General features: G+C 37.8%; 1 protein-coding gene across 3 annotated transcripts; it reads left to right on the top strand.

Moving 5' to 3' along the window:
- Nucleotides 1–69: 69 nt before the first annotated feature.
- On the top strand, nucleotides 70–24,772 carry LOC146455395 (plasma membrane calcium-transporting ATPase 3-like). Of its 3 annotated transcripts, XM_085094379.1 has the most exons (10): nucleotides 71–2,300; nucleotides 9,491–9,896; nucleotides 11,668–11,777; nucleotides 12,078–12,257; nucleotides 13,716–13,910; nucleotides 14,438–14,629; nucleotides 15,511–15,936; nucleotides 18,450–18,710; nucleotides 20,541–20,719; nucleotides 21,197–24,772. In XM_085094379.1, exons 1-10 carry the CDS (start codon nucleotides 813–815, stop codon nucleotides 21,198–21,200), a joined length of 3,441 nt encoding a protein of 1,146 aa, XP_084950505.1. In that variant the 5' UTR covers nucleotides 71–812; the 3' UTR covers nucleotides 21,201–24,772. The 3 variants fall into 3 exon arrangements, with proteins under 3 accessions (XP_084950504.1, XP_084950505.1, XP_084950503.1); XM_085094378.1 differs by having other exon boundaries at nucleotides 70–2,300; nucleotides 11,671–11,777; nucleotides 20,541–24,772; XM_085094377.1 differs by having other exon boundaries at nucleotides 20,541–24,772.
- The last annotated feature ends 2,736 nt before the right edge of the window (nucleotides 24,773–27,508 follow it).

Here is a 27,508-nt window from a genome sequence, read left to right as displayed (position 1 = left end):
CGACGATTGACCAATCACATGCGAGAATTCAAACTAGACCAATCACTGAGTTTCCATCACGTGCCCTGAGGCGAGTTACTTTGCTTTGCTTTTGAGAAGCCTTCGTGAAAGGAGTGAACTCCTGGATTGTTTCCTAAATTACCTGTGTTTGTTCTTTGGTGTACAAAAGCAAAGCAGCGATCAACTTCACTTTGACAACGACAATCCAGATTCTTTCAAGGTATAAAACTTGAGAAGGTTGCCCAGATACTGCCAGCTTTTATACGACCTGTGGTGCTCGAGTTCCCCGTGTGCTGGGCTGGTGTTTTTCCATTTTGTTATTGTTCAAAGGCGCTTGCTAGTCATAAATTGCATTGCTGTCGATCAGAAAACGTGTCAAGGCTACAAAACCTGCTCTGGAACGATGTGAAGGTGATGTGATCAAGTTATTGGAGCGGCAGCTTCTTGTTATTTTAGCAGCCAGTAGGAGTGACGCTTTGGCCTGGAAGCATTTGAGGGTGGCCGCCTATATATGCTCAGTTGTTCAGGAGGAAACTTTTGAAAAGTTTCATTTTCTAGTGAATTACCTGCTTAGAAACATTTGGTCCACAAAGGCTTCGCAAGCAGTACTTCAACCTTGACCGGGACATCTCGGACAATAACTGGTTTTGAAGCGACTGCCATTGAACGGACCGAGGTGGAACGAACGAGCTTTCCATTGTGAGCTTAATTAGAAGATATATCCCACGAGGCTTGCATTTCGAGGGCTGTATACATGTAATATTTTAAACATAAATAGAACTTGACTTGGTGTAATTGAACTAGTTTTGATCATGGCCGACGACGCTATAAAGAAAGAGGAACAGCAGTCATTGCATTCAATGGATTCGATGGATTTTACCGCCATCGCGAACTTTACTGTTACTGTCAAAGATCTTACGTTGCTCATGGAGCACAGAGGACAAGAAGCAAATGATTACCTAATTCAAAAGTTTGGAGGATCGAAGAAGCTAGTCCATAAGTTACAGACTTCAGCTGAGAAAGGAATTGTTGGCTTTCCTGAGGACATCGAGAACCGTAAGAACGTGTTCGGTTCCAACTATATTCCCCCAAAACCGCCTAAAACCTTTCTCCAGTTTCTAATCGATGCTTTCAAGGATACGATTCTCATAATTCTCACGATTGCAGCGATCGTGTCGCTTCTGCTAGGGATATTTGCCCCAGAGGAGTGTGAAGGCGCCGAGGACAACACCGGCTGGATCGATGGATTTGCAATTATCGTTGCTGTGATTATAGTAGCACTGGTCACGGCAGTGAACGATTATCAAAAAGAGCAACAGTTTCGTGGCTTGCAAAGTAAAATCGAAGGTGAACACAAGTTTACAGTAGTGAGAAATGGAGAACCCATAGAAGTACTCAACAGTGAAATAGTGGTAGGTGACCTTTGCCAGGTTAAATATGGTGACTTATTGCCTGCTGATGGTGTTGTCGTTCAGTGTAACGACCTTAAAGTTGATGAAAGTTCTCTGACTGGTGAATCTGATCTAGTAAAGAAAGGAGAGAAAGACCCACTTTTGTTGGCTGGTACTCATGTCATGGAGGGCAGTGGTAAGATGGTCGTCACTGCTGTTGGCGTGAATTCTCAAACAGGAATAATCTTCTCATTACTGGGATCACATGGTGAGAAAGGTGGAGACAAGCAAGATGGTACACCCCAGTCACCCATGATTAAAGCCAGCCAGGATGAGTTTGAGGAGATCAACTTGGATGATGAAAAAGATTCAGATGCAAATGAAAAAGAGAAAAAAGAGAAGCATGAGAAGTCTGTACTTCAGGGGAAACTGACCAAGCTGGCCGTTAGTATTGGCTGGTTTGGTGTTGCTGCTGCTCTTCTTACAATCATAGTCATGGTATTGCAGTTCAGTATTAGAAAGTATGTCAATGAGAAAGCTTCCTGGCAGAATCAGCATCTTAACGCTTATGTCAATGCATTTATAACTGGTCTGACTGTGTTAGTGGTTGCTGTTCCAGAGGGCCTTCCCCTTGCAGTGACAATATCGTTGGCGTATTCTGTAAAGAAAATGTTGGATGACAATAACTTAGTCAGACATCTTGATGCTTGTGAGACCATGGGTAATGCAACTGCCATCTGCTCTGATAAGACAGGAACTCTTACCACAAACCGCATGACTGTAGTTGAAAGTTACTTAGCTGACAATCATTATAAAGATGTTCCAAAACAAGGAGAGCTGCCCCAGACACTGGTAGAGGTGCTGTGTAAAGGAATCGCAATAAACAGTAGTTATGCTTCCAATATACTGGTAAGTAAACACAATGTTTGTGCAGTTGTATTTGTCATTGCATTCCTATATGTTAATCATGGCATTAATATCAGCAAAGATTAAAGTGGGTCCTTTGTGTTTACAAAAGGACATGTTTTAGCAAATAATGTAGGATAGTGAAATCAAATGTGGTAAGAAAAGAATTAATATTAATTTTCTGCAGTTGCTTAGCAGTAGTTTATACTGTTGTGGTTGTTAGAGCTACATTTCACAGATGAGAGTAATCAGCTAGCTGACAGAGAGACATGAAAATAAAGTCAAAGTAGAAAGCTACTCTGAGTGCAGTTAGAGGTTAGAACAAGGTAGCCTTCTAATAAAACTTGACCATTCTTGGTGTTTAGCAATGAACATTTTGCTTTTGAACAACAAAGGCAGTTTGAAATAATATTGTTTTGTCTGCTGATGTCTCTGAAACAAGACCAAGAAATTTACACCTTTAGAAGTGTTAGCAAAAAAAAAGAAGCAGGGCTCTTGATCTTGCCAGTTTTGATTTTTTTTTTCTGTGTCCTGCTTTTCTCTATGGGGGAATTCAGTGTATTACGTCTGTGGTACAGTCCCATTTAAAACTTAAGTTGACAGTCTTCAACTTGATCCTTGTGAGAATCAAGTAGCAAGGATCAAATTGAGACTTGATTTACTAGAAAGTCAACTTGATACTTGATACTCACAGGAATCACTGAACCAAAACATTCATGATTATTCATAGTTTCGAGAAAATGATTTGTTTCTTGAGGAGTGAACAGTTCCAGATGCCGGTCTCTCCACGAGCACAGAAAAATTTGAAAAAAGGCCAATGCAACAGACCAGGCTACATGGAATCAATTTGCCTGCAAAACGTTAGCCAGCAAAAGAAACAAGAATGGCCTCTGTGGATTGTTGGCACAAACATGAAAACCTCCAAAAGAACTAACCCCAAAAATCTGAGGAAATACCATGAGTGAAAGAATAAAGGTAAAAAAGAAAATTTCACAATGGAATAATATCATTCAGCGTCAAATGTAGTCCATCAATGTAAGCAACACAACGCTTCACACATTTCTCGCTGTAAAATGTAATCGTTCTACTTCCCATGAGTGAAAAGTTGAGGGTAAAATAGGAAACTAAACCCTTGCAATAAATTTCATTCGGGTTTGACTGTTAGCAAAAAGATATATTCACCGGAACAAACATAAAGACAGAAAATTTGCATGTACATAGCAACGACAACTGAGTACTGCACACTTCACGCATTTCTATATTTGCATTGGATAAAGCCAAAATGCCAACTTAAGCAAACTTTTAAGCCCCTTCCAATGTTACAAGGCATTGACAGAAGCTGTTGTTTGGAAGTAGAAAAGAACTGCTGCATTGAAAATACCAGCAAGATTTTGGTCAAGTGCTAGGCAACCAAAATCATTGTTTGTATCAAGTTTCATTCGGCAACAGCATGATGCAAGGAACAAAATTTACAGTGGTTCTTGGAAGGAAAACTGCACCCTTGCTGTTTGTTATTCAATTACCACATGAGCTGCAGTGCCTTTCCAGTCATTTGCTACTTGAACCATTTTAAGCCCTTCAAAAAACCCTGGATCACTTTATTTTTAGTCACAATGTTTTGTCAATTGGCAACAACTAAAAAACTATCAAAAGAACTTACAACTCCATCTTTGCGTTGCTTTGCATATTGGAAGGAATAGTGTGAGTGAAGTTTAATTGTTTTGTGCATTAAGTTTATTAAGGAATCAGTCAAGCGACGACAAGCTCATTTTCTTGGGCTTGCAAGACTCAATCCTCATCTTTATTGTCCTTTACTTAGCCTCGATCCTTAATACTCAATTCTTGTGAATATAAAGGATCAAGTCAAGGATAGAGACTCAAAAAAGACTGTCGACTTACTTTTAAACAGTACTGTATCATTTTGGAATAAGTTTAGGTGTCTTAAAGGTGAGCAATTGGTACAGAATTTTTTCAAAGATAGTCCTCACTCTCATCGACTTTACTTTGGACATAACAGGAAAGTTACAAATTTGTATCTTTTTATAGGAAGTACAGCAACATGAAATCACTGAAAATTCAAAATAGTTGCCTAGTAGTTATCTGTACATCAGTTTTACTTTAGGGTTGTTATCATTCAATGAAGCAGTTGTTTTGCTGCTGTAAGCGCTGTTTTGGCAAAAGCCTCTCTTGCCATGGATGAATGTCGTTGTCAGTTGCCAATATTATTTGCATTTTCTATAAATTTGCAGTTGTTTGCACATATTAGAATACTCAGTATGATGGCTAATTTTTATGATTACTGTGAAACAACAAAGGAACTTTGAAATTACAATGACAGAATTCCATACAGGTGTATATTTTGTTTAGTTTACAACATGACAAAAATTGGACTGTGAAAGTAACATCTGTCAGATGCACTTCAAAGTCAAATTATTTTTGAGGTTGACAATAGGGATTGTCTTGTCAAATTGCCTTTTCAGAGTTTTTTTTATTAGTTTTGTTCTTAAGTGAACCCAGGGATTGTTAATTTGGTTGGCTTTTACTTTTCTGAAAAAATGGAGGAGCACTGCCAAGGTACAATGCCTTGAACATACTCTAACTCAAAATAACAGTGATTCATTGGATTTCACATCAGTGGCCTCGCTTGTTAAAAACATAAGATTGAATCTTAGTGTTACCAAGCACATTATCAAATCTCAGTTTTATATTCAAGAAAATTAATGCATAGCAAACATTCTGCTCTAGTTACAGCTCACTCCTTTTTTTTTTTCTCTTTTTTTTTTTTTTTTTTTTTGAAAACTACTCATTGTTTTTCTTTCTGTAACATTTTCCATTATTCATGTGGAACAATGTTTTAATATTGAAATAAATCCTGGAGAAAATGGTTAACCCCAAAACCCATCACCTAGCAAAAGCAATTAACTGTGTTTTGTAGCAGATGTTTCTCATCTACTAAGACATTTTTGGGAGATGGCGCTGATTTTTTTATATTCACCAATGTGTTTTCTCAGGAAGCAATGATTTTATTTTGTATAATCTTTTTTAGGAAGAGACTTTACTTTTTTTAAAAAAAAATTTAAGATGTCATGTGTGTGATAATGATGAAATGTATAGTTTCATTGCAATTTCCTTTTAATTTACATAATGTAAAGAAAAATTTGAATTTTTTGTAATCACACCTCAGATAATTAGTGAAATAGCACTTTTTAAAATAGATTTATTATTTTTGTTGAGACAATTGGATGGAAGTTTCATGCATGCCCAGTTGTCTGGTTTATTGTATGTATCTGTTCTTAGTTAAGATCTTAAGATGCACTTTATGTACTGGTCGACCATTCAGTTCATTGTGTGGTTCCAGAAAATATCCATACCCCCCCCCCCCCCCCCCCCGACGGAAGACCTTTGGAAATTCCTAGGGGGAGGGGGGGTTAAAGGGCAGTAATTTCCGAAGGGTAGGGGGGTTTCGTGGGGAACTAGTTTTCCAAAGGATCACGAACCATGTACGAAACATTGAAAGCAACATACGACCGATCTGAAGCACAAAAAGATATTTACGTACATTGTTTTGAAACAAAAGCAGCAAAAATGATGAATCATTCTGGAAAAAATCATTTTGGTAGAAGTGTTATCCGGTAAGCGAAAGTAACGGCGGCGTGACAGGTATTTTTCTTTGAAGTTCGACTTCGCGGTGCGATCAGTCAGCCTCATATCATCCCGAGCATGGCTGTGATTTCACAATCGTTTGAAAATCGAGGTTTGAAATAAATAAAAGCCCTCTTAACTCGTATTGTAGCATCAAATGAGTGAGATTAAAAGGTTTCTGAACAAAGCGACTTTTTTGATGAGCATGGCCTTTCGCATAATTTCCACAGGTTAGTTTGCGGTTGAAATCTATTTCCGACACGGCGAAATTAATGTACAACAGGCGTGCAGCGCTTATTTATTTATTTCCCACGGAAATTATTTTTCCGCGGCCACAAAATGTGTCATTTCTTCAATGCAATCTTTCACAAAAAAGATTTCTGGAAGAAAGAGAAAAGATTCTGCAGAGATATTTCCATCCAGTGAATATTGATGTACATTGCAGTCGAAATTTGATCCGCCACTGAATCAAATGCACAACTTTTTCGATGTATGCAAATTTTGTTCAAGATTGAATCCCATGGGACGTGAAACAGCGACGTTTATTTGATAAAAACTTGACATAAAACGTTAAAAACACAAACTTTTTTCTTTCTCAAACTCATTTCATTCACGAACTCAGTACAGACATAACTATTTGTATTAAGTGCCGAGACGTGAATCCAATTGCCACGGACTAATTAATTTTGAAGTTTTGAATGGAGAACCTTTTGAAACTGTTCTCAAAGGCGGCTTTTAATTCTTGTGCATGCAGCCAGTTTTCAACTGGGTTTTCAAAGTTCTTCAAATTCTACTTGATAAATAAAACACCCAGCATCGTATATTCGATGTGCAACTTGTATTCATAGTGGTTTCTTCACGGTAAATTAGCAAATGTTTTTCTGCAGAGGTCATTACGAAAATGGAATTTGCAAGGCCGTCGTAATTTTAGGTGAAAAAGAAAAGTTGTAACGTGATAGGGATAATTTCTTAAGCGCTCGAGAAAGTTATAAACGTAAACTAGGCAACAACAAAGAATACAACCGTGGTTTTTTTTTTGACGAAAAAAAAATCGACCATTTTAGAGTTCTATCCAATTTTTTCCGGATATAGTTTAAGCAAAAGGATAAACAAGTAAAATAGCGCAGTGTTGTAAATTTTAAAATAGCTGAACTAGAGACGCCGACATCGCTTCAATAATAAAAAAATTGATCGTAATAGTGTGAGTAGTCAATTTTCCTAGTTTAAATGGATTTTGAACTTCTGAGGGGTTCATGGAAGAGGGTTTTAAAAACCAGGAAATTCCGGAGGGGTGGGGGGGTCATCATAAACCCTCTGGAACGGAAATTCCAAGGGGGTGGGAGGGGTATGGATATTTTCTGGAACCACACATTGTTACAAGACGCATATATTTTGTACCTAGGTAAATACATGTAGGAGTTGATAAGCATTTGTTACAGGTTTTGTTTCAGAATTTCTCTTGTTTTTTCCCGAAGTTGTTAAAATAGACACCCATTGGGTGCATGTGTTTGTTGAAAAAAGTCAAATGGGCAGGCAAGCAGGAATGTATGATCACCTCTCAAAAGGGCCACTTCTTTGTGATGCTTAATTCTGTTGTGCGACTGAAATCAACTGAGAGATCTTCTAAACAATCTCATGTCATAGGTGATTTTTTTGAGCAGTTACTGCACTGTTGGCAAGACAAAGAAAAAAAGGGGTCAGGAAATGAATATTTCAGTGAGACAAGAGCGTCATCTCTTCTTTAAGGAGGCTTTTTAGTGGAGAATGGGAAAATGCTTCTGCATACAAATTAGATGAAGTCTCAGTGAATGAAAACAGAACAAAGAAAAATCAATAGTGCATCAACCATTGTAAGAGTCTATGGGCACGAGAACCTATATCTTGAGCTTTTCACATAGGCATAAACATTGAAATTTGATGTTATGGGCTCACAGCACACAACATGTCAATCAGGCAGTTGAAAAGGCCATTCACTTTTACTAGCAGTATTTTTCAAGGTCCATTCATTTCTTTTACTTTCTTGTAAAAGTAATGTGATCTTGATTCTTGTTGTTTTGACATTTTGGCTTCTTAGATTACTGTTTTTCCACTTTGCATACGGCAACAAGTTCTGACACACCTTAAAATTCTTTTTGGGGGTGAGAGCCAAATCAGCATTTTGCCCTTCAAGGCGACATTCTCTTTTTTTTTCTTTCCTGCTAATGTAACATGCATGGTTTGAAGAAATTGTTCCCTCAAAATCCCTATTTGAGATTCTTAAAAAATTCTTAAAAAAAAGTGTTTCGAAACATGAAAAACTCAATTCTTGAGGATCAAGAGTCAAGACTGTCAACTTACATTTGACTATCACTGTAAGTTTACTACAAATATTGCAGTGCAACAAACTCAACCGGGGCCACCGAAAAAACCGACACTTTGAAATTTAAAGAAATGTTCTTCTTCTTTTTTTTTAATTGGTTTGCAAACTACGAAAAGCCAGACCCCTTTATTGTGAACCTGACCTGTGATTGGCTGATCAATGTTGGGTGGCCCCGGTTGAGTTTGTTGCACTCAAAAGTGTCTTTTATTTCTCATTGTTTGTGTGCCTACTGAGTTTGTTGAAGAATCAGATTATGTTAGCCATTGTGTGGAACACTCCAGCTTAAACTGAATCTGTTGTGCTGCATCTGATACACCAAACAGAACTGAAATGTTTTGGTGAAATAATGAGCATTAAGCTATGGCTATGCAAGTAGTCATTCAGAGAATATTCAAATGCTGTGGTTACTTCTGTCTTCTCACCCTTGTTACTATCTTTTCTTGTTCTTGTTTTGATTGTTTTGGTTTGTTCATACAATTGTAATGTGTGTGTCTGTGTTATTGAAAACAAAATTTAAAAAAAATTGCTTTATTTAGTGGAAATTTTTTTTTTTAAGGGGGGGGGGGGAAGTTGGTGTAGAATGTGTAATAAGTTCAGAAACTTAAGTATTCCTTCTTCTTTTTTCCTTGCTTAGTCCTGATGGACTGCAGTGCTCCTGTATAGATTGTTGAATTTCTTTATTTTTTTTTATTTTTTTGGGTTTTGATCTTGCAACATTCCCTTAAACTACAAGAATGCCTCTTTCAGATAAACTAGAAGTAGTTAGACAGACCCAGGCTACTGGCAGCTTGAAATGTTGCAGACCTGCATTTTTTTGAAAATTCTCAAACCAGTGTGGGACATGAACAATTAATGGGTTTGACTAGCGTGCTCCATTTGTTATTGCAAAATATTGAAACTAAACGGAAGGTTATTCAATTAAGGTGATGGTGGGCAATTGCATATACATTAATTTACAAACTATTGTTAGAGTAGCTTTTCATTTGACATGGGTAGAAAAGCAATTAAAATTTAATAAACCTTAAGTGTGATAATTTCTGTCAAAATTCTATTTTAGTTTATGAATAGTCTATTTTTCTTATCACATGTTCACTTGATGTAACAAATAAATAAATGAGATAATGAGAAATCAGGTGTTGATCCTTTCATTTTCACTTACCTTCATGTGATGTCCGATTTTCTTTGGTTTCAGCCTTCAACAACAGCTGATGGCCTTCCAACACAAGTGGGCAACAAAACTGAAGGTGCCTTATTGGGTTTTGTCCTTGAAATTGGTGAAACTTACCAAGTTTACAGGGATCACAACCCTGAGTCAAGTTTTGTCAAGGTGTACACATTTAACTCTGCGAGAAAATCCATGACAACTGCTGTGCGACTTCCTGGTGGTGGATTTCGCATCTATTCCAAGGGTGCTTCTGAGATTATTTTGGGCCGCTGCACATCAATAATTGGCAAAGATGGTGAAATCAGGCCCTTCACAGCTGCTGACTCTGAGATGATGGTAAAGGAAGTAATTGAACCAATGGCTTGTAATGGTTTGAGGACTATCAGTTTGGCATATCGAGATTTCCCTGCAAATGGAGTTCCTCCTGATAAAGGTGTGTGATTTATATTATTATTATTTTTTTATTAGTTTTCCAATGTGGTGCTGTCACAAATTGTGAAAGACAGAGAGATAATATTAGGCTTAGATAATTTGTTTTGATGTGGTCAGTGTCCATCAAAGTAGTCCAGCCTTACATTAGCCAGTAAAAATCCCTGGCCCATTACTCTTAGGAACAGTCTTAAATGGACAGTTAAGTTTTCAGCCATTTGAGGTAGATATTTTTTAAAGGGGTAAATGGTTTTTGGACCAAAGAACTGTCATGTTATCTTTCTATGAAGGTTCTTCTCACAATACCCTTGTCATTTTATTTAGTAGTAAAATATCTGAGGTTTACTTCAGTGTACTTCACTCATTTACAACTATCAAATGCTACTCATTAAAAATTATTTGGAAATACAAATAAAGTTACACTGGTGGATTAAAAGCGTTCTGAAATTATTTACAATAAAAATGTTCCCGACGTTTCGGTCGCAATCACAGACCTTCTTCAGGGGAAGTGAAAGAAAAATTATGCAGAAGCACAGTTATAAACAAGAGGCTGATTAAAATTCAGGATATGTGTCATTTTTTCTTGTTAGCGAGAGTCAAGTGTAATTACTCCTTAGGGAGTAACGCGCCGTCAGCTTGATTGAGTGGGTCTTTGGCGGAAATAATCTCCCAGGCCTCGAGAATCTTTCTTTGGTGCCAATTATTGCTTGTCCTGAGAATTGTGGCCTCATCCCACGCGATGTCGTGATTTGTTTTTATCACGTGGTCTGCAAGTGCTGATTTTTCGCCTTGTCGCCGTGCGACAGCCTTTTGGTGTTCCCTTTTTCTTGTTATGGATTTTCTCTGCGTTTTGCCAACGAAACTCTTGCTGCAATTAGCTCGTGGAATTTCGTAAACGGGATCACGAGTATCTTCTTTATCCATTTGGTTTTATTCAGTTTTGGAAACATTTTGCTAATTGTCTGATAGGGTTTAAATGTCACTTTGATGCCATGGTTTTCCAGAACTCTCTTAATTGGCTCAGAGGTCCCGCTAACGTATGGAATTGTGCTATACCCCTGTACAGATTCTGCAAAAATTCCCACAACAAAATCCGACCAAATTAAGGAAAAACAACAAGTAATATCGACACTGCAGTCCAATGGATACCAGAGTTCTCTGTAAGCCCCGGCGACCGGCGAAAATCGCCGGCTAGTCGTCCTGGGCACGCCAGCTACTCAGATCCAATTAAAAAAATATATAAATAGACACTTTGTTTTGCATCCATCCGACCGAAACGTCAGGAACATTTTTATTGTAGATAATTTCAGAACGCTTTAAATCCACCAGTGTAACTTTATTTGTATTTCCAAATAATTTTTAATGTACCCACCTGGTGACAAACCCAGCTTCAAAATCCTATTCAGATTACCGCAGACTCTTTTTTTTTTCCAAGGACTGTTTGACAATGGAATGCTTTACCTGAATCTGTATTTTTTAAGGCTTCAAAAAACATAGATTTGTTTAGAACCCAAATTTCAAATATGTAGACATCTGCTGACTTCCCAGCCGATAATCCTCATCATTGAGGGCTGGCCATATTGAAAAATAACACTTTTGTGGTGTTTTGGGGGAAATGGGAAAATTTACTATCACTAGCAGGAATTATTAATAATTATTGGGTCATTACCACCTACCACTACCACCTAGTTTATTTTGTAGTGACTCAGTGTATTGTTAGCATAGACAAAACTTTAATTTTGCGATGCATAGAAAATTGTCCTGTGTTTGTTTAGCAGGTGACGTCAGTGCAGAATCCGAGCCAGATTGGGATAATGAGCGTGAAATCTTGTCTCACTTGACTTGTATAGGAGTGGTTGGCATTGAAGATCCAGTCAGAGCTGAGGTAAGACCAGCAGCTGTTTTAATTGCCTTTAAATTCAAGCTGTTGTTCCTCTAGCAAGTCATCCTGTGAGGGTGTGGGTAAAAGCACTTGTAGGTAAAAGTTAAAATAAATGAGGGAGCTTGACACCAGTTTTCAAAGTAGAGATTTGCAAAATTTTTTTATTTTTAATGGTGCATTCTTGAAACTGAAATGCATGCGTTTAATCAGAGCCTGTGTTTCGCTGAGTTGTTGATGTTGTTGTTGTTGTTGTTGTTGTTGTTGTAGCATTGTATTTTATCAAATGAGTTCTGCTGTCATTAGGTACCAGATGCCATCCTTAAGTGCCAGCGTGCTGGAATTGTAGTGCGTATGGTTACTGGTGATAATGTAAACACTGCCAGGTCTATTGCTCTGAAATGTGGAATTCTACAAGCCAACAGTGAATTTCTGGTGTTGGAAGGCAAGGAATTTAACAAACGAATCCGTGACTCGTCTGGAAAGGTATGTTCTTATGGTAGACGTAATTTTGCTTGTGTGGTTCCTCTCCCATGGCAGTTCATAGAATGATTGAAAGAAAGATTGTTAGTTTCAAGTAGTGCTGTTCTTTATTATCTTTACTTAAAATCAAAATGTTTAATAAAATCTGTACAGATGATGTCTCAGGGGTAAATGGAGTGAACACTCTCATTGCTGGCGAGCGTTAGCGAGACAGCGCACTATTCTTGTCAATAGGGGAAAAAATCCAAAATTTTGTCGGATGTAAGACTCGAAGCTTGCGCAGTAGAGCATTATCCGGGATGGTTGAGACGACAATCATGCGCAAATCACATGGCTGACATATAATCCGGGATACACACCTCACTTTGCACTTAAGAATCGCACGCTGTCAGACGCTTTCGGTTATGAGGTGCAGTTGACGTTTGCTTTGTAATCATTCATCAAGGTCACGAACGGAAAGATATCACTTTCCACGGGATTCATCATTGATCCGTTTCTTGACCTTGATGAATATTCACAAGCAAATGAAGACATCCAGCAAATAAAAATATTTAGAAATACTTACCTATTTGTTTTATGGCAAAGTCAACTGCGCCTCGAAACCGTCTGTGCATAAGATCGTGGTAAAATTTTCCCGTGGAAAGTGATCTCAATTCTCAAGCGGTGGATCTATAAAAGCAGCCAAACACAAATAAATTGATCTCTTTCCGTTCGTGACCTTGATGAATGATTACAGAAGCAAATAAAGACAGCAAATAGAAAAAATACCGTGGAGGCTAATAATTCAAAATCTGCGAACCACTCAACTGTGAAATCAAAGGACTCGTTGTACTTTCACACGAGTTCTTCGCCCGTGGAGCCCAATCATTCAAAATCTGTGTAGTTTGTGCAGGATAATTCGACCGTTGAGTCATGCTCTTTCGGTCCGTAAGTGTGTCCGTTGAGGCAAAAGAATTGAATACATGTCGATCGCTCGTCGAAGCGAACTGTGTGCAACTGTGAAATCAGATGATTGCTTCACTCTGAAATCAAACCACTCGTTGCACTGTCACTCGAGTTCTTTGCTCGTGGAGGCAAATAATTCAAAATCTGTGCCGTTTGAGGCGGCTAATCCGTCCACTTCACCAACACCCCCATCCCACAAAAAAGAAGCATTTTCAACATTCCTTCCCCAATGTGGGTTATACAAATCACTAAACCTGCCATGACCAATTTTCAAAACCAATGCTTGCTGTAGTCATGATTTTTACAACTAATCCAACTGAAACCTACTCTCCCTACCCTCAAAGTCGACCCCCTTTTCCAAACCCATTTACTCTTTAATTAAATCCCCACAACTTTATCCCCCTTCGCCAGCACCCACTTTCATATTGAAATCACTAGTATACATGTATCACTGGTGTTTTCCTTTCTGAAATTCTGCAAGTAAATAAACAAAATTCAATTGATTGCTGCCTGCAGGTAAGCCAGTCAAAGTTTGATGATGTATGGCCCAAGTTGCGTGTACTTGCTCGCTCGTCACCACAGGACAAGTACACTCTAGTCAAGGGAATCATTGATAGTAAGCTTAATCCAACACGGGAAATTGTAGCAGTAACTGGTGATGGTACCAATGATGGTCCTGCATTGAAGAAAGCTGATGTTGGCTTTGCTATGGTAAGATGCCATCTATAATTGGTTCCTTTCCAAAACTTTCTGTGTGAAAGTGAATATTTAATTTTGTCACAGTTAGGTTATCGTTAGGGGTGGGTACTGCATGGTGGAGGGTATGCTGCTTTCAATATCTCCAAATAGTGAGGTATCCACGGTGCCCCCGACACAGTCCACTAGCTGAGCATCTGTCAGAAAAAACACCTATGTACTTAATATGTTTTTTGATAATTCGTCATAATTATGACCAGTTGTTGCAAAAGGCCTATTTATGCCAAAATTGACCCGTCATTCTCTCAAAATCCAATTCTCATGTCAATACAAGAATCCTGTATTGTTGTCATGCAAGAAATGAGACAAGACTAGTAATTTGGTTTGGAGTGCTACGGTATTGTATATGTCTGAGGACCGTGTAGCCTTGATTCCCGGTTCATTATTATTAATTTTGATGTTGTTTTGGTCAGTGTAGCTGAGATCAGATTCAGAACTCAGTTTAACCAAATAGTGAATTTTTTGTGTTGTTTCCTTTTCAGGGTATTGCAGGCACAGATGTTGCTAAAGAAGCATCTGATATCATTCTTACTGATGATAACTTTAGAAGCATAGTAAAAGCTGTGATGTGGGGGCGTAATGTCTATGACAGTATCTCAAAGTTTCTGCAGTTTCAGTTGACAGTTAACTTGGTTGCTATTGTTGTTGCATTTGTTGGAGCTTGTGTTGTTCAGGTAAGAGCAGAAAATACTACTGCGTGCTTCTGAAGGAAACATTCACAAGTTTACAAGAAGAATCTTTGATTGGAAATTGGTAAAATTATGAGTCACCAGCATGGTTTTAAAAGGCTATGTCACCTGGTGAACCTAAATGTGTGGTCCAATGAAATCTGTCAACATTCTTTTGTTCTTCAATGTAACTTACATAAAGGAAAATAAAGTTATGTATGTATGCACAAAGTCTTGCATGGAGTGATACCGTCTCCAAAGGAATTGAGGCCTTGTGCAAAATATCTGACAAATGAGTCAAAACAGCAAAAAGAGAATGATCAGTTATGCCCTAGGCCTTTCATTCGTAATACATAATAACGAACATAATGGCCAGATATTCACAGCAGATGTAGAAAAAGTGATCTCAGAACTGAAGAAGAGAGTAACCATAAAAGATCCTCAAGAATATGAAAACATTAGCTTGAGTATCTGTTTTCTATGATTGTGGTTGGGTTATTTTCCTAATCTGTGAAATCATATTGTTTCTTGATATGTTCAACTGAAGGTGGAAATTGGAGGGGACATGACTTAATCACACTCCAACGTTTCAGTGCTAGAAAAGGTTGGGAATCAACCGAAAACTGAAATTGTAGCATTTTACCCCATAGCAAATCTTAGGCTTGTGGCCAACAGAGTTATGCAGGATTGAATGATGTCCCAATCTAATTGTTTTTACAAAGAACTTCAAAAAAAAGTAGGCCATTTTTAATTCATTTGCACTGTGCATGCCAACGATGTGATATAGTCCCCGCTATTAGTTCATTGGAAGCATGAAATCTACCAATTTCTGCTTTAAATATCTAATGGTACCAAGATGTTGAGTGCATGTCATGTTTAAATCGTAGGTAAGTCCTCTGACTGGCACACAGCTCTTGTGGGTAAACCTTATTATGGACTCGTTTGCATCATTGGCCTTGGCTACAGAGCCCCCAACAGAGGAGCTTTTACAGCGTAAACCTTATGGCCGCACCAAGCCACTTATCTCCCGCACAATGATCAGGAACATTCTTGGTCATGCTGTTTACCAGCTGATAGTCCTGTTTGTACTTGTGTTCATGGCAGATGACTTCTTTGACATTGAAGACGGCTATCTGGAGACCACACGCTGTAAACCCACAGTTCACTCAAGCATTGTCTTTAATACATTTGTGATGTTGCAGCTGTTTAATGAAATCAACTCACGTAAAGTACATGGGGAGAGGAATGTGTTCTCAGGCATCACCCGTAACCCTGTGTTTATTATCATCATGGTTGGAACCTTTGTTGTCCAGGTAGGAGACATTAAGAATAGTTACCAAGTTTGACGATAGCCAGGGTTACACAGGGTTCCAGGAGGGGGAACAATTAAGGACGGTGCCTATTTGTTACTACACGCATTCTGCGCATCTTGAGATACTCAGGTTTCCTATGGGTGGTGCCTACTAATACAGGGATATTTTTGCGCAGTTTAAAACTATGCGAAGAAAGCAGGACTTAGCAAGTGCTCTTGATGTCCAAAAAGAAAATTTGAGGTAGCCATGAATTTTTCAAAGATAAGAAAGCTTCAATTTGGAGAAAAATGCCATACATTTCTTTGTATTTTACTGCTGAATTAAATGCATGGTTACCCCCAATTTTCTTTATGGGTTTCAATAGCCCTCGCTAAAATCTACTTTTCCTGCATAGTCATAAACCACACAAAAATACCTCTGTATTAGGAGGCACCGTCCTTAAGAAATGCATCTCTTATAATAATAGGTATTATAATCGGCACCGATACTTAAAATATTATTGTTGGTTTTTATTAGTCCACCTTTGTGCACGACTGAATTCCCTGTTTTGCTGGTGTAGACTTTGCCACATTCGCAAGGGTTCTTATACACATACACGATCTTGCTTAGACGGGTGAACTGTGTCTTTGGTGTGATCTAAAGAAGATGCCATAGTGTACATGATTCCTTGCAAATGCAGAAAGTCTACATCAGCAAAACAGGGAGACTAATCCAGGGAAGAATCAAAGACCATAAGAGGGATATACAACTGGGCTGCACCCAGACCTCTGCCATTTCAGAGCATACAAACAATACTAGCCACCATCCACTTTAGAAGAAGGTGAAGTTTATTGATCGAGACTCTCATTACATCAGGCTATACCGTAACAACATCAACAAGGATAACAGATAGAAATTTTGGATGCCTGGACACTCAATGATCAACTGATCAGCTGCTAAGGAAACAGTTTCTTCCTGAAGCAGAGAGGATCAAAACCAACCAATCACAGCCAACCACCGTGATATAAATACTTAAGCATGATCAGTTGGCCTCATCACTTGATGAAGACTAGTAGTAAGCAGTCAAAATGTTGCAATTCCACAATCTACAACTTCAGTGACTACATCATGAAACAAACAGTAATTATTTATTTATTATTATATCCTACCACTACATGTATTCCAATGATCTCTGTTGCAAAAGGTAAAAACTGGTCTTAGCTGGTCTGAAGCATGAATGTAACAAGTATGAAACACAAAGACAGTGAATCTCTGTTAAGCTAGTTACTGATACTGTAAACTCAGTTTGTTCTAGGCAGCTTTTGCACCACATTAGTGTAATACATAATGCAAGAGTCCTTAACCCATAACGCACAGTGCGGGCCAAAACCGGCCTTGATTTCGGGCTCATCTGCGTGCACTACACGATTTGAGCCTACCACCCCTAGAAGGGAATTTTTTGTCCCCTATTGTTCTCATTATCTTTAGAAAGGACTGACCAATCAGAATCCACTTACTGCGCATATATTTTTTGATCTTAGGGGGGCCCAGACAAAAGAGCTTTTTGTCTTTAGAAGCAGTGTCCAATTTCAATTTTTTTTCCCTCGTGGGCCGCGCGGCTAGATTTTTAGTCGCCGATTTTCGCGTTATCCGAACGAAAACACATCTTTTCGAAATGGTAAATCGAAAGAAGAACTGCTAAGGAATACTGGACAGTTTCGACAGCGAAAATCCGAGAAATAACGGCAAAGAAGTTGCGCTTCGAGTATGAATTGTTGTTTTATCCAGGCGACGGAGAGCGGACAGCTCAAATCATTATTCAGGCCACGGACTTTCTGCGAAAATTTAGAGTACTTCTGGGAATGCAACAGCCAAAAAATTACAGGTTTGATTGTGAATTTGTACTGAAATACTATTCTATTGACCGATTCTTTGTACTCTAAACAGTTTTTGCGAAATATTTGAAAAATGTGCCCCGCACGGGTCGATAAATTCGCTTTGAATTGGAGTTGTTGTTCCTTCAAATCGCTTGCGCGTCGCTCGTCTCGCATTTATAATAATACGCGTTTCTTTCTAAGGTGTAAACAAAGACTTTTCTGAATAAATTTTTCATTTAGGAAAGCTTTCTGTGTGTTTTTCTTTCTATTTTCATTGAGAAAACGTGACAACTGTGTAATCTTGCTTAAACAAACACATGCTCTCGACACGGATCAGATTGCATCCATGTGACGCGCGGATCAAATTTCATCGAAATTTCGGAAATTTTTACCTTCAAGTTTGTTTTTTGGAAAATTTTGAATTTGCAACTGGTGTATTTTATTCCATAATTAGTAAATTTAACTATCTTAGACTAAAGGGATGTTGTTTTTTTCGCCCTGTAAGTTATGTATTTTTACTGCACATGGGGTAGGAAATAACCACTTCGCCAATTTTGCTGAATTTTGAAAAACCTCTGGAAACGGCTGGTGTATAATGGGTTAAAGGGATATTGTGTCATTTTGTGTCAAATCATGATTTCTCCTATCTGTTTTCAGATACTGATTATAGAGTTCACTGGTAAGGCATTCCATGTGACTGGCCTTGGCTGGGAAGAGTGGCTGTGGTGTGTCTTCCTGGGGTTTTCTGAGTTGGTGTGGGGACAGCTTGTCCTTACAATTCCCAAGACTTCCTTCCCTAAACTTTGTCGGTTTGGCACAAAAGAGCTTCCTCTTGCTACCATTGTAGAACCTGATGGGGCAAAAGACAGCAAGGCTCGACTACTGTGGATACGTAGCCTCACAAGATTGCAACATCAAGTATGTTACTGAAGTAAAATATCTTATTTTAGACCTCATGGTCATAATTTTCGCTGACATCTTACGAATTCAATCAAGGTGAAGGAGTTTAAAATTAAACAGTACCACTCAAAACTATTTGTAAACCTTCTCTTTACTTCTTTGCTGATGCTCATTACTGCCAATTCACTGTAGTGATGGGAATCAGCTGAGATTTTATCATCGATCATCAGAACTGATCGGATTGATCATCGATTATAATCAGAAACTCTATTGATATAAAATAAAACGTCTGTTTCACCTGTACCTCAGGTAGGTGGTATTATCTGTAGTAAACAAACAGAGCCACCTTGTGTTAGACTTGACACACATAAACTGCGTTATTTAGAACAAGTGCTACCAACCCTTATTGGCGTACTCCTTTCCGTATACCCTGCAAATTTTGTTGGACATGTCCAAATTCTCTTTTCGTAGCAGAGCCTTTCTTCAAATTAATCAGAAAAACTAACACAGGGAGATTTCGACGTTTCGATGACATCCTGTCATCATTATCAAGAAAATGAAGAAAATTTACATAAGTAAGTAGACAAAACTAAACTGACAACAATAGTCTATTGTTCTAAGCCAGTGAATCATCAAGTGACCAAAGGAAAACCAAAGTCAAGTGAATAATTTAGCACGTATTGAGTCTGATTGGATGTTAGGACTTGGTCTGTACTTTTTAATCAGGAACATCTCGTATACCAGTCATTCCATCTTTTCTTGGCATTTTCTCAGAACTGCAAAATTCTTGGCTAAGTCAAGAGATCTAGGGCTGGTATCATGATCTTGTTGAAGATGTCTGCAAATGGATGAAGAACTGCGACGGTGTTCTTCAGTTCTCTGAAAAAGGCGTGAAGTTGTGAAGCCTATGTATTCTGCATTGCACAGAGGACATGAAAATTTGTAGACCACACTGTGTTGATTGATCAGAGAGAGCTTTTGTTCTTTTATGCCAAGTGCATCACCCAGTTTTCGACTAGTAAAGATGGGCTGTAGAGGTGTTCCGATTCTGTTGCTAAGGTTGTTGAGTTGTTTTCTTAAGACGTCAGCAGACTTTTGGTCTTTGAATGGCAGCAGTATCGATGAGTTTTGGAAAATTTTAATACACTTTATTGATACAAATAAACAGCAATAATGATAAATGGTAATTGCAAACGATTAGTACAATCACAAACGGTTTACATTAATAGGAGTAAAAAAATTGGATGATAGGAATAATTTACAGCACTAATTACTAGAAATGAAAAATAAATATATAAGTGAAGCTGCCAGTCACGTTACATCACACATCTTTACAAGCCACAATTTTCCATCCAGTGCTGTTCATAAAGTTTAAGTAAGAATAATATTATTATTCATGTAAATGAGGTTTCTTTGACAAATTTTTGCAGGTGTAAAGATCATTCTTTTGTAATAAAATTGATAATTGTAGTCAAAGATATTTAAAGTCTTCAATCTTTATACAGGGTAGAAACAGGAGCCAACATTTTGAAAATAAAGGTGCATGTGAAACCTTAATATTTCATTCTTTTTTAGAACAGAATAAAAATATTAATCAAAAGGGATTTGCTGAAGCAGACATGCAAAAATAACAGAGAGATTTAGGGCTCTATCCTATTTAAATATCCGCGTTCATGATTCCGAAACGTCGAGCCCTAAATCTCTCTGTAATTTTTTCCATAAAAAGATTTTGCAATGTTTGATATGTTTGCATGGTTAAATGTGCATAAACAAGAACAACCAGAATTTTTGAGTGCCTATTATATAAGAAATTATCCATGCTATCATTTTGTGTGGTTGTTTTTGTAGATCCGTGTGGTGAATGCATTCAGAAGCGTGATTGATGGACGCAGTCAGCGGGCAATAGCATCTCCTGCAGTGTTCAACTCACTTCTAGCTCCTGTACGTACAGCAATGGTTTATGATGATGCAGAGTATCCATCTGCCAGGGAGGGTGGTGATGGAGGAGCTGTGGCAGCAATACCGCGGTATGCAAGTGTGGAAAGCGCTGTATAACAATTATTGTTGTACAGTGTTATACATTACAATATTATTGTAATGCACAACATAAAAAGTCATATGTCAAATTTTACACAGTAACCTGATTGAAAATAATTTATTTGGCAGTCATTTAGCACCATTACTGACATGTTTTCATGTAATGCCATGTAAATTCTGTAACAGTCATCACGATCATCTGTACTTTCCACTTGAGGTGACTTTTGAATTTTTGGGTGGTTTAAATAACTGTGTTCAAGAATTAAGCAGATCCTACATGCAATAAGTCAACTAATATGCAGTGCAACGCTACGTCAGCCACCCAACTGTTGTCAACTATGCACTTTACTCATTCCTTGTTAATCACCCTCATTGCACCTTATGGTAGAGTAAATTAACTTGCACAAATAATTTTATTCTAACCTTAGAATAAATGTAAACAATTAACATTTTCTTAATCTATGCAGGTGATCATGATTGCTGTGGAAGTCCCTACAGGGAGTTTAAATTCTCTTGTCCCATAAAGACTCTTTTTTAGTAGTATCTACATAGGTAGAGATTAATTGAACTCAATGATAGATCACACCAGCAAATGATCATTAATGGTTCTTGTTTGAATACAGTCATTCAGAATTCTGGCTGTCTTTTGTGTACATTCGGTTACAAGAATATCCAATCTCCTTACTACAGACAGTTTCTGTGTGAAACATTGCCTGTGTTATGGAGTCACTTCGGTGTTGAACGGACTGTAGTACTTCTCAACAGCTCTGAATGTTTGTTCTTTGTGTATTGCTGCTTGAGAATCTATTAGAAGGAAGAGTGCAAGTGTGAGCAAGCATTAAATAAGAATTTGCTTGTATAAATGCAGACAAGTTAACTAGCCAAACATTGCTACAGAGGTTTGTTGTTAAGTTTGGGTAATTTGTATTTTGCATGTGCCAATCTTGTTCATTTGCTGATGCGTGTGCTAGGTGAAATACAGTTGACTCTCCTCTTAAATCTCTCTTCTTTGCACATAAACGTGTTCGTTGAGACACTGGTTACAGTGATGATTATTTTCTGGTTTTTCAAACAAATTTTGATTTCTCTTAATTTTCCAATGAACGGGAGTCGGCTGTTTTCTCTGCTGTGTATATTTTACATTATAAGATCTTGTATTTAAGTATATGCTGGAACTTGCAACTTATTAATTGCATATTAGTTATTGATAAACTAGGTCAGCTACATGTTAGTGTAACTTGGGTCAGTATGAGTTGTGTCTTCTTTACAATAACTATTTCTTTCTCCACTTCTCACCTTACCTTTTTCTCTCAAACACATGTAGGTTCAGTTTTTGTTCTTGCAGTTAAGTTTCAGGAAAAAAGACCAGTGCTTCTTTGATATATTTTCATAACTACTAACAAACAGTTTTGCTATCTTTTCTTCACAAGTGGTAATTGTTTGTGTACTTATGTGCTTAAAAATTAGCTGATTGATAATGTACTAAAAAAACGACTGAAAGCGTTTGCTTTATATCATTGTTATTTGAAGTTCAATTTGTGCCAGTCGGACACCTTTTGTCTACTCACTATCACAGAATAGATGCTGAGTAATGTAGCCAGTTTGATGGTGGCATTTCTAATAGAATGCTTGTAGGTTTATACTGTCTAATTAACAGTATTTCCGTTGACAGACTGTCGGTTCCTACAGAAATTTGATGTTCTTAAAGCAAGTAACAACCCAAGAAGCGAAATGGAGGATATGTGTTAGTTTTAGGAACATGAAATTTCCAAGGGAAACTATGACTTGTTGTGATAAGAAAGAAGCAGTCTGTTGTGTTTTAAAAGAACCACAATTTTCCAAAGAAAAACTCTTTAACTGGCATTTTAAATTTACTGCTTACGGATTTTGCCTTTGATCTTAAAAGTGGAAACAAAAAGAGACTGGTAAGCATGCAAGATACAAATCTTGTAATGAAAGCAACCTGTTTGTTGATAGATGAATTAGGAAAGGAAGTGCAATAGTTTTTTTGCAGATATGTTCTAAAATATTTTGTTGGACCCCATCTCTACTAGCATATTTCTGCGGATGAACTGTTATGTCACATGATCAGTTTGAACCAATCAGACTTGGAGAATTATAATCATCAATAGTCTTGAAAAATTTGTGCCTCTGTCGAAACTGATTCGTCATCTGCTGGGAATCTTTTGTCACTCGTCAGTTTTCTTATCTATAAACAAAAGGTATCAGTTACAAATCCCTTGATGATTACTACTTTGATATGTTTCACTCTGCTGTGAACCACATGGTCATATCCTTGGGCACATGATTGGCAATGGATTACTATCAACTCATTGTTTCATCAGGTGTATAAATTCTGTCACTTGTGTTCAGTTGTCTTTCGTGGAGTAAATAAAAGTGGCAATATCCAGGGATTTGCATAACAAAACTGTAAGTTTAAGGTGGCCCGTAAGAAAGACTTAAACCGGTTTTCTCTTATTTTAGTATCCTAAATAGAAACTGTCGGAATTTTACGACGATGCTAATTGTCTTTTTGTTAGTGCAAAATGTTTGAGATGCCGGGCTATTTTTAAACCTCCTTTTTACTAATAAATGCCAATGATTTTGAAAGCCAACAACATATTTTTTTTCCTATCTTCATCAAATGAGCCTTACAGCTGCAAGTCTCATACAACTCGCTGCACAAAGTGCTGGTTACATTTACTCAGAAAATGCTATGCTATTTTGTGTTAGCTGAAGTACAAGACTTAATGCCACCCAAAGCTTTCTTGAAAGCAACGTGATAATCGGAAACCAACGGCAAATAGTCAGCGTTACAAGAAGGACACGTTTGTGCTGCATACGACCTGAAATTAATTATATTGTGTACATCTGATTTATCACATATTTGTGCCTTTGTATTCCAAAACAACCTTTCCATTACAAAACATCCATCGAAATGTCTTGCCAGTTTTCAACACTGCATGTTCCCTTTCTGAGGAGAAATAAAGCCGCTTAGACGAGTAACTGTAACTGCCCGCTTTTCAACTGCAATGAAAACCCTTGTGCTTGATGATATTGATAGTTGTCGTAAAAATCAGACGGTTTCCACGTAGGATGCTGAAAATCAAATAAATTGGTTAAATCTTTCTTACGACAAACCGCGACTCAAAAATTGTACCAACGCGCCAAGAATTAAGTTCGGGCGACCCGTTTTTCCCAAGTTCAGTAGTGGAAAAGACAGGGAAATGGTTATCGTGTAATGTTTGTTTTGAAACTACAGACTAAAGTGAACAATACCTGACACAGTCTGAATTAGGATCATTTTCTCCTTTTGTTTTATTTTCATTTTTATATGCCGACCCTTCTGCCAGTGTACATTACATTGTTACCTTCTATGACTTTGTTACAGCTTTCGGTTAGTGGTGGTGTCAGGGGAGTGTTGGGCTGTGATAGGGTCAAGTTTTTCTTCTGACCTCTTAAATTGCCCCATCACGTGACAGCTGACCTCGTTTTAGGGTTGCAAATGCTGCTTTTTGTAGAAGCTTTGTTGCTATAAAAAAAGACAATGATGTCTATCACTTCGGATAATTTGATGAAGCTTACACAATATAATAACATCCGTGTGCTGGGTTTTACTTAAGGCTAACTGGAAATCTGCTTCTTTAAGAAATTCTGGTTGATTTGTATTTAAGCGGTCCCATTGTAAGCTTTTCATCACCAGTAACTAGGGTGCAGTTATACCTAAACGTTAGTATTTCTGGTAAAGTTCATTTCAAACGGGCATTCCATGTTAAGCTGTCATGGTTGAGAATTATTTTTAGTAATTATTTATTATGTGTGTCATGATTTTGAAGGCTTTAAATTCAAAATTCCACACGAGTAATTTTGAGTTGTCTTCACAGATATATATTTGTTTTGAAAGTCAAGTGTTTGTAACACTTGTGATTAGCATCTGTATAAGGATCTTCAGCATTATAGATAAAAATATGAAGTTAGCCAAAAAGAATTAGTGTAGGGAGCTTGGATTCATTGAGCTTAATAAAGGTGATTATAATCTTGCACATGTTGCTTTGTTTATTTTCTACTCGTTGCCTTTGGCGGAACAAAAACGCGATTTGGACAATGACAGAATTTCGACCGATTTCGATGTATTAAAATTCTGACTTGCCTCCGATGCTAAGGGGAATCAAACAGAAGGAATTAATTGTACATAAGAACCTCAATATAGTTTCTTTTGTTTCATTTTTTTTTTTTACTGGAAGTTTGTGTACACGTTGTTTCGTAACAACCTGAAGCTAAACGATAACAAGACTTGTTGTTCACGCCAAGCATCACCCCGCCCCATGTTCGGATGCTGTGGCAAGTGTGCGTGTGAAGCCGACTGTTGCTTAGTGCATATGTCGGGTGGAGAAAAGAAGTGTAGTGAGAACTGAGACACGGGACCGATTCCAAAAGATTGTACCCGGTAGTCCTTCAGTTCAAACATGGAAGTGCTATGCGGTCCCAATCGACCCGCAAAAAAAAACAGGTCCAATTTTTGAAGCAGTCCAGCCATAAATTGAAGCGGCAGCAAATAAACAACGAGTTCGGTTCGCTTTGCTATCAGCAGCGTAACTTGGGCTTGGAGAGTGGTTACATGTAAATGTATTGCTTTTTTTTTTGTCTTGGTTTTGCTTAAATTAACCTTTGATTATTTTGGAAAGACGGAACAACAGCATGAAAAGGTGGATAGCCATTACCGTCTAACAAGTGGAGGAAGAGGCATCAAAACTTTGACAGGGGACAAAGATAATATAAACCTGCTGCTTGAACGCTGCGTGGCGTTTTCTGGCCCCAGTTAACTAAGGTTAACTGTAACAACAGCTCGCGCTAGATTTCAGTTGTTTTTACCAGTCAATCGGGTGCAGAAAGCAACAAGGTTGTTTACGTGCCTCGGGCGCCTGTTTTGATGATGACGAGGAATATTTGGACAGGATAACCCATCGTGCTAACGGCACTTGTTATCAAAGGGGCCCTGTGTACTAATGACTAATGGCTTCCCCATTTGAGGGATGGGTAATTGCCTTATTCGTAATACAGTAAAAACCCGAGTATAAGAACCTAGAATTTTCGAGGTCAGGCTGAACAGGTTCTTATATTTTAGGGTAGTTTTTTACAATTCCGGCTGATTAGGTTCTTAATAGGTTCTTATTTTTCAGAGGTTGTCGTAGTTGTACTACTAATAAAAAATGGTTTAGCACTTGTATTTTCAACAACAAAAATGCTTGCCTTGTTGCACTGTAGCTCTATGGAAAACATATTTCTAGTGAAAATCCAAACAAATATAAATCAAAGAAAACATATACACAATAACTCTTTGTCAGAAGCCATCAAAATTGGAGTGATTGTTTTTGTATAAGAACCTATTTTTCTTTGCCAGGCTGAACAGGTTCTTATATTTTTGGGTATTTAAATGCCAAATTTCAGCCTGTAGGTTCGTATATCACTAGGTTCTTATATGCGGATTTTTACTGTAACACCTTTATTTTTCTATCTCTAATACTTCTTACTATTCTTAACATTTCTTACCAAAGTTGGTTAAAAGAATTAGGGACTTCTATTTTTTGTTCAGCCACTAGGTTCCCTTGTTGGGAAAGTTAAAAAAAATTGTGCGCCATCGCTGGCATTGCTTAGTTTGGTGAAAATTTGTTTCTAGTAAGTGAAAAGTCAGGGAAGCATTTCTATTCTCGTGCGTGATAACCCTGTTATTGAAAACGAGCGTATAAGCCAGAATTGCGGTGGGACGGGGTGACGGTTCCATTTGGGACCGGAACCGATTCCCGTGTGAAAATACTTTTATAAAAGTTTATAAAAGCGTTAACAGACTCTCAGATCTACCTCCCCAAGATTGTATTTCTTTCTCCGTCTTATCACCAAACTTGAAGTCCGTCTAATTTCTGCACCTTTTACGCTGGTTAGTAGTTTTCCCATTGATTAAGATTCTTGACCTCCATAAGGAATCCCAGTTCAACCCCATGCAAAATGTCTCCGAACACGAGTTTGTACAGTACATCCAATTTTAGACACGCGGATTTTAATTATATATAGGGAATTTCAAAATAGGATCAAGGGTGTGAGGATTTTACTGTGTATATTTTTTATTCGACCCCACAAGCTACAGAGCTTTAATTCTAACAATACCCTTACAAACGCGCGTTCTTTCGGCCATGTTCTCCTTTAGTGGACAATCTGTTGACCAAATGTTTAATACGTTAGTCATATCCGCTCCCCAACCGTCACATGCCCTATCTTAAAAGGGTATAACTACAGCCATTTTAGTCAAATAGAGTGTGTGCACGACGGTCATGTTGGAGGACCGAAACAATACAATGATTTTCCTTTGGGAAATATATTATATTTTTATGCAAATATCTTCTATTGTTTTAGTCCTCCAACATGGCGGCCGTGCCCACACTCCGTGGAGTATATTTTTCACTGTTCGAAGGTAGGATACTTTGGCCTGTAAAGGGGATAGTTGATGGAGACACTTCGGGCTTTGACTGACTGCGTTACCAAACAAATAAAAAATAAATAAATAAATAAATAAAGAAACAACAACAATAACTAAGGTTTCAAATGTTTGATTCAAATTTAAATGGCCGTGCATTCCTGCCCAGGCCACGCAGTTCCGCATTATGGTTTTTTGAAATTTTTTTTAATTTCTTGATGGCCAGTAATATCTACTGCCTAAGTCCCCATTGTCAATAAATGCGAGAGTTAAAAAAAGTTGTGTTTAATTTCCGTCTGGAGAAAATAGG

Source organism: Pavona decussata, unplaced genomic scaffold, assembly GCF_977016875.1.
Source record: "Pavona decussata unplaced genomic scaffold, jaPavDecu1.1 SCAFFOLD_276, whole genome shotgun sequence".
NCBI lineage: Eukaryota > Metazoa > Cnidaria > Anthozoa > Scleractinia > Agariciidae > Pavona > Pavona decussata.
This window is presented reverse-complemented; position numbering and strand designations above follow the sequence as displayed.

Excerpts from the sequence above, each read along its gene's own strand:
- LOC146455395 (XM_085094377.1), top strand. The coding sequence starts at position 813 with ATGGCCGACGACGCTATAAAGAAAGAGGAACAGCAGTCATTGCATTCA. Across the intron at positions 9,897-11,667 it reads TGGAGTTCCTCCTGATAAAG|CAGGTGACGTCAGTGCAGAA; the intron begins GTGTGTGATTTA and ends GTGTTTGTTTAG. Across the intron at positions 15,937-18,449 it reads TTGGAACCTTTGTTGTCCAG|ATACTGATTATAGAGTTCAC; the intron begins GTAGGAGACATT and ends ATCTGTTTTCAG.